This window comes from Sciurus vulgaris, assembly GCF_902686455.1.
Source record: "Sciurus vulgaris genome assembly, chromosome: 14".
Classification (NCBI taxonomy): Eukaryota; Metazoa; Chordata; class Mammalia; order Rodentia; family Sciuridae; genus Sciurus; species Sciurus vulgaris.
The window spans coordinates 17,034,909-17,048,039 of NC_136475.1; the positions used below are offsets into that span (position 1 = coordinate 17,034,909).

Consider the following 13,131-nt stretch of genomic DNA (forward strand, 5'->3'; position numbering starts at 1 on the left):
ACTCAGTGACATAGAAATGTGGCCAGTCAGGAGGGTTCTTTTTCTCTATTCAGATAGAAATCATGAATAGGCCTAGTGCAGCTCCCTTAGAGATAGCAGCTTTGAGCTTTTCATGCCAGCAGCTTTCAGTTATTAGCATTAGTGGCCCTCTCCACTGCTCTCCTGGCAGCTGGAGCCAGCAGCTGGAGTTATCAGCTCCTGGCAGCTCTCTATCTCTCCCTGCTGTTTTCTGGTTGTTAGCCACCTTCAGTATTACCAGCCCTGGCTGCTGGACACTTCAGGTGATAGCAGTCTCAGTTTTGCCAGCTGTTAGTACAACTCTTTCAGCCTGCTCTGCTGAGATAGAAGTCACAAATAGACAAAACATAACATACAGAAGAGGTTTTATTAGGACTTATGCTGTAGCATAAGGGGAAACAGCACACATACTATCCCAATAAGGGTAAGGAAAAAGCTGGACTCAAACATGCAAAGTGTCTTGCCAGCTGATTTCAGACATGCTGCTTAATCATGGGCAGGTGAGGTGTATTAGGCAGGTTTTCATCACTATAACCAAAATATATGACAAGAAAAACTTAGAGGAGGAAAAGTTGACTCAGTCTATAGTCATCAAGTTCATTGCTCTGGGCCCAGGGTGAGGCAGAATGTCATGGCTGAGGGGCCTGGTGGAAGAAAGCTGCTCAGCTCAAGGCAACCAGAGAGAGAGAGAGAGAGAGAGAGAGAGAGAGAGAGAGAGAGAGAGAGAGAGAGAGAATATAATTACCAAGGACACACCCCCAGTGAGCTACATCCTCGAGCCATGACCCACCTGCCTATAGTTACTATTCCATAATCAATTAAATGATTCAGTTTCAGCTTTCATAATCTAATCATATTACCTCTGAACATTGCTATATCGCCTAACATGAACTTTTTTGGGGAGTATCTCATATCCAAACTATAATAGGAAGGCTCCTCACACACCATATTGGTAATGGCTAAAGTAACTAGAACCATCCAGACAGGTTGTGGGATGGAGTTATCTGGGAGGAACCCATAAGCAAAGCTTTCCACAACCAAAAGCACACTGTCTCAAGTGCCCTTGGGACATCTGATGTAGCCTAAGCCAGCCATGCGGCATATTATGGCCCCCATAACTTCTAAAGATGGAATAATAAAATACCTACTGGGGAGTGCTGGGCCCTTCTCTTCTGTCTCAGAAATTTAGCATGAGTGATTCCATTATGTTTTGGTCTCTTGGAGCCCAGCACAGGAATTTAGTCCAAAACAATAGCCTCCCATAAATTTAACCTAACATTTATCTGACTTCTATTTAAAAATTTTGTGGAGATTATAGAAAAAAAAAAAAAAGAAAAAAGAAAAAAGAAAAAAGTAGGTCAATTTTCCAGGTCCCTGCTTCTCTCTACTTTCTTCAAAGGGTTCTGTCCTGGAACCATCTCTATAGGAGATGGAGAGAGACCAGAAAAGCCCCCGTAATCCACTGTTTCATTTTTCACTCTTACCATTTTGTCTTTCTCATTTCCTTTCACCTTTAAAAAATGTCTGTATATGACAAACTTGTGCATTTAAAAAAAAAAAAGGCCATTCTTGGTTTTTATCTTTTTTCTCCCTCACAAAAATGTAATAGTCAAGCAGAAGCAAAGAAGAGTTTATAAAACTGGCTGCCAGCTTCCAACTACGATGGAATTTCCTTCTCACTGCTGTGAGCAAAGCCATGACCCTCTGCCACAAAGAGAGTTTTGGTAAGTCAGAAAATGCAAAAATATTTTGTGTTCTACCTTTTAAAATTGTTATTATAGGTCTAGGAGTGTAACTCAGTGTTAGGCTCTGGCCTAAGGCCCTGAGTTTGATTGCTGCCACCACACACACAAACACACACACACACACACACAATCACCATTATATTACTTAGAATAATATTTTGAATATTGCTATGTAGAATCCATTCACCTTCTTTTAACTTTTTAAAATGTAACGAGCGACATAGATAAGGAAAACCATACAAAACCACAGTTGTCATTTTATTAATGGCAAAGTGATAGTCCATCAGATGAACTGTGCTTCACTTTCATTCCATGATAGACATGTAGAAGGCTACCCTGTTTTGTTTTGTTTTGTTTTTAATTATATACATTTAAAGGAAAGCATGGAAAGACGACAGACACAGAGGGGAGAAACATGGGTTCTTTGGAGCATTGGATTTAACTTTCGGGAATAACAATTGGTAAAGCTGCCATTGTACGCCCATGGTAGGAGGAGTATAGCCGCACCACATTTTGTGGATTTCCTGACCCATGATTCATTTTCCTCTATTGATGAAAGTCATGTCTTTGACAAAGATGCTCACAAATAAGGTTGTGGGAAGGGAATTTTTTTGCAGCTTCCTGGAATGAATCATCCATTCAACATATTTTGATTTTCCCATCCAGTGTCCCAGGTACCTTCTTGGGCACTTGCATGTACGGCAGTGGAGAGACAAAGACCCTGCCCTTGTAAGTTTCCACAAGAGTCAGGGCAGATAGTTTCCCAGAGCCAGATAGTCTCTCAGCCAGTAGATAGAGCCAGGAGGAGGCAAGCCCTCACCTGTTTTGTAAACACCCAAGAAAACACCCTTGAGCTCCGCCCAGGGCTATCAGTGTAAACAGCCATATAGGCGACATCCATTTATAATCAGTTCCTCCCCTTTAATGAAGTCCAAACTGACTCTGCTTTATGCTAAAGCTCTTCCAGAGCAATGAGAGAGCAGAGTTCATGTATGGTCATAAAAAGAAATCCAGCCCTGTGGTTTGTCTTTGCTTTTCCCAGTCTACCTTGTCTGAACCTCCATATGCATCAGAATATTTGCACCAGTAATTTCCCCTCTTCTTCTTTCACAATGTGAGGAACATGCTCACCTGCCCAAATCCAAAGAATGGACTCAGAGACACAAGGTACAGTGAAAGCAAAACTTTGACTGAAGGTCTTGCAAGGTCAGGTGTTTGGGTGAGCAGGCATAGCCAGAGCAGTTACAATTAGGATTTTCTCCCTCACAAGGTCCCTCCCTTTGTTCCTCCTCGGTCAAGTACTATGGTGCACGATCTTCCCCCAAGTCGCCTAAGAGTTACTATCTCCTATTGTGAAACCGGAGTTTTGAGATGAGACCAGATTCCCTACTTTGCCAATTTCTTTCTGGGTTCTTGTCTTACAAATTTGAAGAATAAAATCCACAGACAATAATAGAAGGGAAGAGTAAAAGGAGTAGAATTGATTTAAATGAGAAGAGGTAGAACTTCTGCCATGTGGGAGGGGGCCTGATGGCAGGAAAACTCATTTTTGTCTGCTAGTTTATTGGCGTATAGGGTTTGTGGTATGAACATGGATCAAAATCTATGTTATACGGGTATTGTAAGTGCATGAAGGCTATTGGCCGTGTCCTTTAGCTTCAGTTGTGATCCTTCCTGTAACCCCCATCTGGGTTCAAATCTACCTTCCATTTTCCCTTCTCTCTGGGACAAGGGAGTTGGCTGGAGCATTCCTACAGGTGAGCCTCATGGTCTTTTACATTTAATAAAGTCCTTGATGGTGTCCATTAATATTTCCATGGGCTAGCCTCCTGTTGTGGTCTCTGTCTTTGAATAAGACCTTAATTGGGCCCATTTCCCATTGCCCGACCATTATTTATTCTTATTCACTATTGGATTATTTTTAAAATGTACCTTTGAGGCGTGAGGATCGCAAGTTCAAAGCCAGCCTCAGTGAGGGCCTAAGCAACTTAGCAAGACCCTGTCTCAAAATAAAAAATACAAAAGGGCTGGGGATGCGGCTCAGTGGTTAAGCTACCCTGAGTTTAATCCCTAGTACCAAAAAGAAAAAAAGAAATGTACCTCTAGTCACCTCCATCTCCCTTTGTTCTCTCTGGCAGGAAGAAGCCTTTTGGGGGTGAGTGCATTTTGCACGTAGCAGTTCTGATTTCTTAAATTACTATTCCTTAAAAGAGATATTTTGCTCTCTGTTGGTCAGGCCCACCCCTTCCCCTACCTCCGCTTTGTATTGTGTGAGTTAACTGTGATAACCATTCTGCTTCATTTTCTCTCTGGCTGCTTTTCTTACATCCCCAGTAATTTAATATTTAAGGCCAAATACTGTAGTTTTGAAAAGGACCACCTGACTTTCTATTTCTCACAAGGTTAAATAGGCTGGGCATGTGGATCAGGTTTACTGCAGACCACGCCATCCCATCTAGAGGCTGTGTGTCTCATCGCAGATTCATCAAGGAATAACCAACATTTGGGAGGGAAAAAGCTTCAAAGCTTCAAAATGGACCAAATGATCCCTTGAACTGGACAAAAGTCTTTGAAAAGGTTGAGCACAGCCTTCTGGGCTGCCTGGGATGTCTCCGCCTTTTATTGTCTCTGAGCTATTTTACAACTTTGCAAATTATAGCAAACTGATAGCAATACAAATGATTCCCATTCACAGATATGCAAACTACTTATGTCAGGTGAATGCAATCGATTACAGCCCTGAGGACAGATCTGATTTACATCTATTTGTAGATTAATGTCACAATTCTCCACTGCCTCTGTGTGTTTAGTACTTTGAATTCTTCTTTGAACCAATTGCACCATCTGATTCATTCATTAGTAAGTTAAATAAAATTGCCTAAGAGTCCTGGTTTTACCTTTTTCTAAAAATTATCTTAACAATTGCATTTGGTCAGATATCTCTCTCTGTTTCTCAGGCAAACATTAAGGACATCTTCTTTCTCAAAGAACAAAGGGGCACATTCAGCTCTGGGAATAGCGTACATTTTCCTGTAGGATTCACATTCCTCCCAGCTCCCACTAGATGGATTTACAGTTTTCTTTGTGGCTTAGGTTGTTCAGCTTTCTGTGTTTCTGTTCAAAAGCTGTTCCACAAGGATTTCCTGGGCATGGGTTGCTGCAAGAGTCATGAACCCCCTCACCCTGCCATCTCCTCACCTCTCCTCCCCCTCCACCCCTACTTAAGGGTCCTCTTTAGGAATGATGGTCAGGTGCACAAGAGTTAAAAGCCCCAGAAGAGTTGTGAGTTTCACAGCGACTTACTTACTGCCTCTCTGTCTGTGATCTCTCAAATGTATTCATTTCTGGTTATTTAAATGCAGGCTCCTGGCATCTGTTTCATCTGCTGCTTTTGGAATACGTGATTCACATACTTCAGTCATACATAGAGGAGGAAGAGGAAGAGGAGGACATGGGGAATCTCAAAGACATGCTGCCAGATGACCAGTCTCTCATCCAGCCAGTCCCAGCCCTTTTCCATCCCTTAGATTCTCCACCAACTCAGGAGTGTGCAAGCCCAAGTGCAGAGCCACCCTGGGTGACCCTGAAACACACAAGCCAGAGCCCCAGCCCTGTGGGCATGAGCAGCATGGTTCTCCGGGTCCTGGGCTTCCTGGTGGACGCTGCCACGGGCAATAAGGTAGAGATGCCAAGACCCCTCCCCACACCCCCGGTTATTTCATGGGAAATAAGAACTACAAGGTGTTTAGGAAACCCACAAAGATCACACCGTCCAAACGATGATGAAGGATTCTAGAATCCACTTTACTTGAGGTCATCGTAACCGTGATGGTTATGATACCTTCTCTGTTGGTTGCTGCTGTGATTTTAGTTCAGTGATAGGTGACTGACATGGTGCCATAAGCATGCTAGGTCATTAACATAGATCAAACACGTTTGGGTCTTTCCACAAGGTCAGAATTTACTGAATGACGATACATTCACAGGCTACACTGCTTTCCTCAATGGCAGTTCACTGAATACTTGTGGGTCACCTGGTAGTCATAAGCTGGGCAGCCAGTCGCAGGTTCTTTTATTCCAATCTTAATTTCTAATATCTGTAACGTTCAAATCGCACGCTACAGAAATATGTATATGTCAGCTATTCAGGGAGCTGAAACGCCAAACCTTGGTTCTTCTGTCCTGATGGAAGAAAATTTAGTCAGACACCAAAAGCCATGCAAAAGAACTCCATTACAAGTGAAAGTGAAGTGAAGGTAAAGTAAAAGCAAAGTGAGGCTTAAGCAGAGAGGACTTTCCAGAGAGAGTGGGTCGACTCTGATCAGAGAAACAATGCCATCTCCAAAGTTATTACTGGTCGATGTTTACCAGAAGAACTGGGAACTGCCTTCTGCACTCTTTGCCAATCAGGTGTTGGATTCCTCCTTCATGTTGGTTGGTGGAGTTTGACCTTCGTTGGTCCTTTTCGGGACACCCATGGTGGCCGTCGTATTCACGGGAGCTTCATCTACAAGTCAATCCCACGTTAATGTGGGCACTGGGCTTAGTAGCTGGCCAGAAGTTTCTTAATACACCTGCACTACTAAAGGATTTTCTCCCCACACAAACAGAGACACCTGTCGCCTAATTCCTAGCCTCACACCAACTCAGTGGGCCTTGTCAAGAGTTAGTCGCGTTAATCCTTTTCTTTTGGCGTTATTTTCCAGTTAGACCCTTTGCTTTTGTGTATTTTCTACAAATGAACTACCACCTTTTGCTTTCTTGTCCACTTTGGAAGTAATTTAAAGAAGACCCTAAAGTAATTTAAAGGACACTTTTGGTCTTGCCATGAATTTCATTGCTCATTGCTAGATATTACTGTATGTTTTACAGAAAAGCTAAGAAAGGGTTAAGGCAGCCACAAGGGTTTAGAAGGCTGAACTAAGAGCAAAGACAGAGCAGATACGAATGCAAACATGAGGAGCAGTCCAAGAACTTTTTCAGGGCGCAGAGCCGTCAAAGTGCAGAAATGTGTTCTAGGTCAAGGTCCAGACTGTCAGCTTGGCGTGTCATTTTCAGATGTCAGTTTGGAGTGGGACTTCTGTGGTCATCACAGGCAGGAGAAGCCACACTCTGCTCAAGCCTGACATTCATCACAGTGGTGATTTTCCTGGGCAAGGCTCATGACGAGTGATCAGGTGACAGGGCCGAGGTACTACCATATCCAGTTTTGGGGTGCCCCTTCTTTATGGGTCTCAAGTGAGGGTGTCATTTGGTGGTCTGGTGTGTTTGATAAACTTATGGGCCTAGTTTTTTTTTTTTTTTTCTGATATGAGCTTGATACATGCATGCACCATATGCTTCTGATTAATTTGGTGAGTTCATGGGTGGTCATTCTTATTAGCACAATTAATTTCTTTATAAGTTTATGCCTATGGTTGTGCCAAGTAGATGGTGGTGGTTTACTTGTACAAATAAAGCACAGAGTGGTACTGCTGCACTTAAAGTGGAATAGCTCCTGGCAAACTACTGCTTTACAAAACGGAGTAACAAAGGTTGAGGCACAGCCTGAAAACTGCTGTTCTATACATCATGGAGTAACTCAGAGAGGGTACAGCCTGCTCTCCACACATGGTTAGGAGTGTGGGCTGTGTTCCTGGGCTCAGCTGGCATGCTAGACTGACTAATAGAGCGCCAACAACCACTTAGCTGAATGTTCTGCACTGAAAGTGCCTCCAACCTTCACAGAAAGGAAGGACTGGCTGGAAATGATTTTGAAAAGGTTGAACTGGCATACATCTGAAAAGATTTAAAAATGAGTTGCTCTTTATCTAACACCTACTCTAAACCCTTTACATTCATTATCTTGAAGCTGTACAATCCTGGAGTCTCTTTTCTTATTCTCATGTGACAGATGAGGAAACGGGCACAGAGAAGCTAAATGATTCATGCAAAGTCACACTGCAAATAAGTGAAAGAAAATGGTGGAACAGGCGTTGGAGCCCCAGTCTGCGTGACATCAAGTCCATCATTATCACACACACTAGATCAAAGGAGAGGGGATCAGATTCCCTGAGAAGAGTAGGACACAGGCCAGAGAGGTCAGAGATAAGCCCTCAAATGCCAGAAAGCCCAGACTGATACAGAAAACAACTGAATCTCCTGTCTTGAGGAGGGAAGAGTGGACTGGGTTTAAAAAAAAAATGGTGACGGCAATGATCTTAGTAATATTTTCTCAAACATCTATACACATTTGATGATCAGCCACTATTCATAGTCTTCTCTTGTTTCAAATTCCCCTCTTGGGACTGGGGAGATAGCTCAGTTGGTAAAGTGCTTGCCTTGCAAGCACAGGGCCCTGGGTTTGATCCTCAGCACCGCAAAAAAAAAAAAAAAAAAAAAAAAAAAAAAATCCCCCTCTTGAATTGATGACTTGTGCTTATGAGGAAACCATTAGAATCAGGTGTATTGTCCTTGATGCAAGTTACTAATATTCCTGGACACTGCAATGAATCATAGCCTGAAACCGTTCACATCCTATACTCCTCAAAATAGTCAGAACCCCAGAAAGCTCCCCTTCCTAAACCCTCATTCTGAGTTCTCTAGAGTACAGAGATCTCATACAAACTGTTTAAGAACACTGCTCAGATGAGAGAGCATGCTAGGTAGAAATAATATGAGCAAGAGTCCAGGACATGCTTCCCTTGGGTTTACAAATTCTCTTCTGTCTATATTTGGCCTTTACTTTCTCACTCTGAGATAGTACATGCATCTCCCCAGCTGTAGTCAGTGCCAGATTCTGATGTTGTTACTGGAATAAGTCTGGTCTGCTCACTGCTTGAAGGGCTGATATTCAGGGTTCTTTGCTAAACCTGGACTTTACACGAAGTACACAGATGGGCCTAGGAGAAGGTTCAGAGGCCTAGTTTGGCCAAGTAGAGAACCTCTGTCAACTTTTACATGCTCTTTAGTCAGCAAGGTAACCAGGAGTCAGCTTTACCTCTTAAGTGGGTGCACAGTGGACGGTGACAGTCCCCTTAAATGCATCACTTAGTCTCTGTGAGAGGTGCCCCCACAGATGGCATGACTGAGGCTCATGGAGGGGTTGAGTAATTTTCCCAAGGTCTCTTAACTAATAATTGGAAGAGCAGGGACTCACACCATCACAAATCTCCTTCTTGTGTTCCAAGACTGTCTGACCCTCCCGGCGTCCTCTCTTCCCAGAGAGTATTCTACCATGTGCTGTAATTGCAAAATCAGTGACTTGGAAGTAAATTGAAAATATCTGATAAGCAGACAATTCTTGTACATAAATCCCTGGCTTCATATTCTATCTCTTCCACTGATTAGCTGAGGACCTCAGGCAATTTGCTTAATTCATGGGCATAATAACATCTAATTCCATAGAGCTGTCATGAGGTTTAGATAATTTCACAAGGGTAAAATTCTTAGAAAATTCCTTGGAATACAGTAAGTACCAAATAATCAGCAGTCATCATTATGATCTCTGCAGCAAAACCTCCCAATCTAAGCACCTTCCCTATCACTCTGCACTCGGTCGCCTAGCTCTTCTGAAGTTCATTACATAAGGTCTAACCTATACTTAATTGGTGAAGACAATAGTGAGGATATTGAATACTTAATTGAATTGCATAAAAAAGCAATACAAGCAGATGAATGACAGAAAATCCAAGGTAATGTGCATTAGAGATTAATTAAACCCGTTTCTGTTCCTTCATGCCTGCTGCATTAGCAATAATGACTTAAACAAGCTAACACCAAAAAGTTACGCTCATCTGATTTTCATTGTGTTCATTATTCAGCATTTGCACTCATCATCAACAAAAAAGCATACCCTCTGTGTCCCATCTGTATTCATCTGCCATAAGTTAAGGCCCCATTCACTGCACATCTGTGACAGCCTCATTCTCTGATCAATTTAGCGCTGCCCTGCACCTACCATCACAACTGGAGTCAGCCTTCTAAATGACAGCATCCATCTGCCACTCTTCCACAAGCTAGCAGCATCTGAAATGTAAGATGCCAAAACATTTTAACAATATTAAATAAGTAACATTCTTTTAAAAGAATTAAGCTACATGGCTTTCTATTTAGGTCAGATAGTCAATATCACGCTAAGTGAAAAAAGCCAATTCCAAAAAACCAAGGTCTCAATGTTCTCTCTGATATGCGGATTCGAACACACAATGGGTTGGGGAAGAAGAGACGTTCACTGGATTAGACAAAGGGGATGAAGGGAAGGGAAGGGGGATGGAAATAGGAAAGACAGTAGAATGAATTGGACATCACTTTCCTTCGTTCGTGTATGAACAACTATTGAAACTCCACATCATGTCCACCACAAGAATGGGATCCTAATTAGAATAAGTTATACTCCATGTATGTACCATATGTCAAAATACACTCTACTGTCATGTATACCTAAAAAAGAATAAATAAAAAAAGATTAAAGCAGAGCAAAAATATTGAGGGGGGAGAGAGGGAGGGAGGGCGGGAGGGAGGGAGGGAGAGAGAGAGAGAGAGAGAGAGAGAGAGAGAGAGAGAGAGAGAGAGAGAGCTTCCTGTCCAAGAGAAAAACATTGTTTCATTATATGGGTCAATGTTATTGTTGAGTTGGGAGAAAGAACAATATACTTTCATAAATCTTGCATCTGACATCGTCTTGTGCACACCTTTGTCAAAATGCATTAGCTTAGGGGGATTTACTGATGCAATCAGACCAAGAAAATATACTTTTGTTGCTTTTAAAGTAATCTACAGAAAAATTTGCAAGTCTTCAAAGTTTCTTTGGAGCTAAAGGAAGGATGATGTATTATCCCTGTTTCTCTGATGGGAAGACTTGCTCAGGCAGGTGAAATGAGAGCTGGCATGTAAGCTAAATCAGAACCTCTAATTTGTTTGCAAGTTGACCCATCTAAGGGTCAGTGCAACCAATATCAGGTGACCATTCTCACAGGGTTCTCCCTTTCCATCTAACAGTTATATTTGACAGATGGTACAGGGGGAGTCTTGGTGGAACTTGAGTCTGTTATGTCAACTCCAAAGACCATGAGAAGGCCAGGATTGGTGTCCATCTGGAGGACAGCCAGAGTGATGGGCACTTTAGCCACATGAGACCCATGGTGCATTTCACAGTCTCCCTTCTGATGCTCATAACTGATCCACGCTCTCCCATGTCTAGAAAACAACTGTGTTGGCTTTTGCTCTCAAAGTATCTCAAGGGTATGTCCCAAAAAGTGTAGCTCCCCCTTCCAGTTCTTTTTCCTAAAGGGAACCCACATGTTTCCCATACCCCCCTCTCTTGCTTCATCTTCATATTGTGAGTTTTCCTGGCACCAGACCTTGAGCATTCCCCTGAGAAATTAGAATCTCCCTTAGTAGGGATAAATGCACACATTTTCTGTTTAGGTCCCTGGATAAGGGCAAGGATGTGGTAGGTGAATTCAAATGGTGGTTCCTACAGCAAGAATATTTATCCTTTTCTTTTAAACTTTCCTCTCTTACAGCTCATCCAGGTATTATTGGAAGACAAGGCTACTGAAAGCGCCATCAAACTCAATCTTCCTGTGGGACAAGAGGCCCTCATAACCCTCAAAGATGGACAAAAATTTGTGATTCATATATCAGATGTACCCCAGAGCTCTGAAAATATTTATTTCAGAGAAAGCAATGCTAATATGCAAGATGGTTTATTTGAATAGGGCATGAGGAAACAGATAGACTTGCATTCTTACAAATATATACTAATGCTTTTGTAATTGGTAAGAAAGAAAATTTTTATGTATATAATAGTTGTAGCGTTTTACGTTTATATGTATTTCAGGAGTTGGTTTTGGTCAAACTATAAACTGATTTGGAGAATACTTTTTGCTTCCATTGCTTTTCTTTTGGGTCTTTCCAAATATTTCTATTTGGTGACTGAACAGAAGAGAAACTTGAGAAATCTTGTTTGGGAGTAAGAAACAATAAATTAAGTCTCCAGAGAAAGATAAAGTTTGAAGAATACAAACTGGTACAAACAATAAAATACCAATGGTAATATTGTTCTTCCCCTTAGTATAGACCCAGTCGAAACAGATTTTGGAGAAAGAGTCCTCAGGCAGTGAGGCACAGAATTTAACAGTTCTGTTATGCTCACTCACTGGTATGTTAAGGCCTTTTCACCATTCCCATTCTCTTAAAATGAGGGAACATTTGGAATGCAAAAATGTCTGCAACAAATGCCAATGTCCTGTGTGTTGAATCACTTTTTAGTTCTCTTTTTGAAGCAAAAAGCCTAAATATGCTGAAATGAAGACTCCATCATTATTACATTATTATATTTTTATGTAACTACGATATTTAAAAGGAATTTAAAAATTCACACTTAACATGATTTCCAGTAAAAATGGAAAGAATATAGAATATTTTATTGATCTCATATTGCATATGAAGTGAACTAAATTACATTTACATTCACATATGAAATGAATTAGATTTCCTACCAAATAAATTTAATTTCCCTGAATGCTTAGAAATTTTAAGGAAACAAAAGAATAGTCTGTCCCTAGATTCATTAAGAACTATTCATGTTTATGGTTTAAAAATAATATTTTAGAGTCCTTTACAATTACTTTTACTCAATTTTCTCGTTTCTTGAGCGATTGGGAAGGAGTAGTTCCTGGTCAAAGAATAATGTGGAGACACTGATTCTTTTCTTGCTGTTCATACCTTTGCATGTATTTTGTTTGCTCAGGTGTAAGCAGACAGTTGATGGACTGAGTCATGGAATAAAAGCAACAACAGGATTTACAAGTCTGGGAACAGTGGTTTTGTTTGCATATTTTGGGGTAAACTGATTAGCTAAGAGCTAGCTGAGGTCATTCTGGACATTCTGTTCTTGAATGCCCAGATCTATCACAGAAAGCAACCTGTGGGGTTTCAGGTTAGGATGGAGGATGAGGATAGGTAATAACAGAGACGGGGAGGTTTCTGGAACGGTTGTGATTCTTTGTTTGATTTTTTTGCAGTGCTGGGGTTGAACCCAGGACCTCATGCAGGCTAGGCAGGTGCTCCACCACTGAGCTCCATCTGCAGCTTGAACAGCTGTGATTTCTATTGTTATGATTTCTGACTTGATCTTGAATGGTGGTAAGCCAAGACAGCCACTCTCTAAGAGATGTGGGATATAGAGGTAAGAGTTAGGTTCAGGTGTACTCGGGTGAGAAACGAAGTGAAGGTAAGACCAGACTGCATGAAGCAGAAGAAATATATTTCTTACAGACCCCTAGAGAGGCTAGGATTGCCATAGTCAGGAGATCAATGGAAAGTCTGGAGGTGTGCCCTTATGGAGTCCCTTAAGGTTTTCCATAGGACCGTGATTGGTTAG

General features: G+C 41.6%; 1 protein-coding gene across 4 annotated transcripts in view; it reads left to right on the top strand.

The window, feature by feature from the left end:
* RFX8 (regulatory factor X8) overlaps positions 1-11,620 on the top strand; it is a 68,559-nt gene extending 56,939 nt beyond the window's left edge. For all 4 annotated transcript variants that reach the window (XM_079110775.1, XM_079110773.1, XM_079110774.1 and 1 more), the window contains 3 exons: positions 1,628-1,742; positions 5,126-5,442; positions 11,270-11,620. In XM_079110775.1, coding sequence (XP_078966901.1) covers positions 1,628-1,742; positions 5,126-5,442; positions 11,270-11,464 — 627 coding nt within the window. In that variant the 3' untranslated portion in view covers positions 11,465-11,620. The remainder of the gene's footprint in view (positions 1-1,627; positions 1,743-5,125; positions 5,443-11,269) is intronic.
* Positions 11,621-13,131: the final 1,511 nt, after the last annotated feature.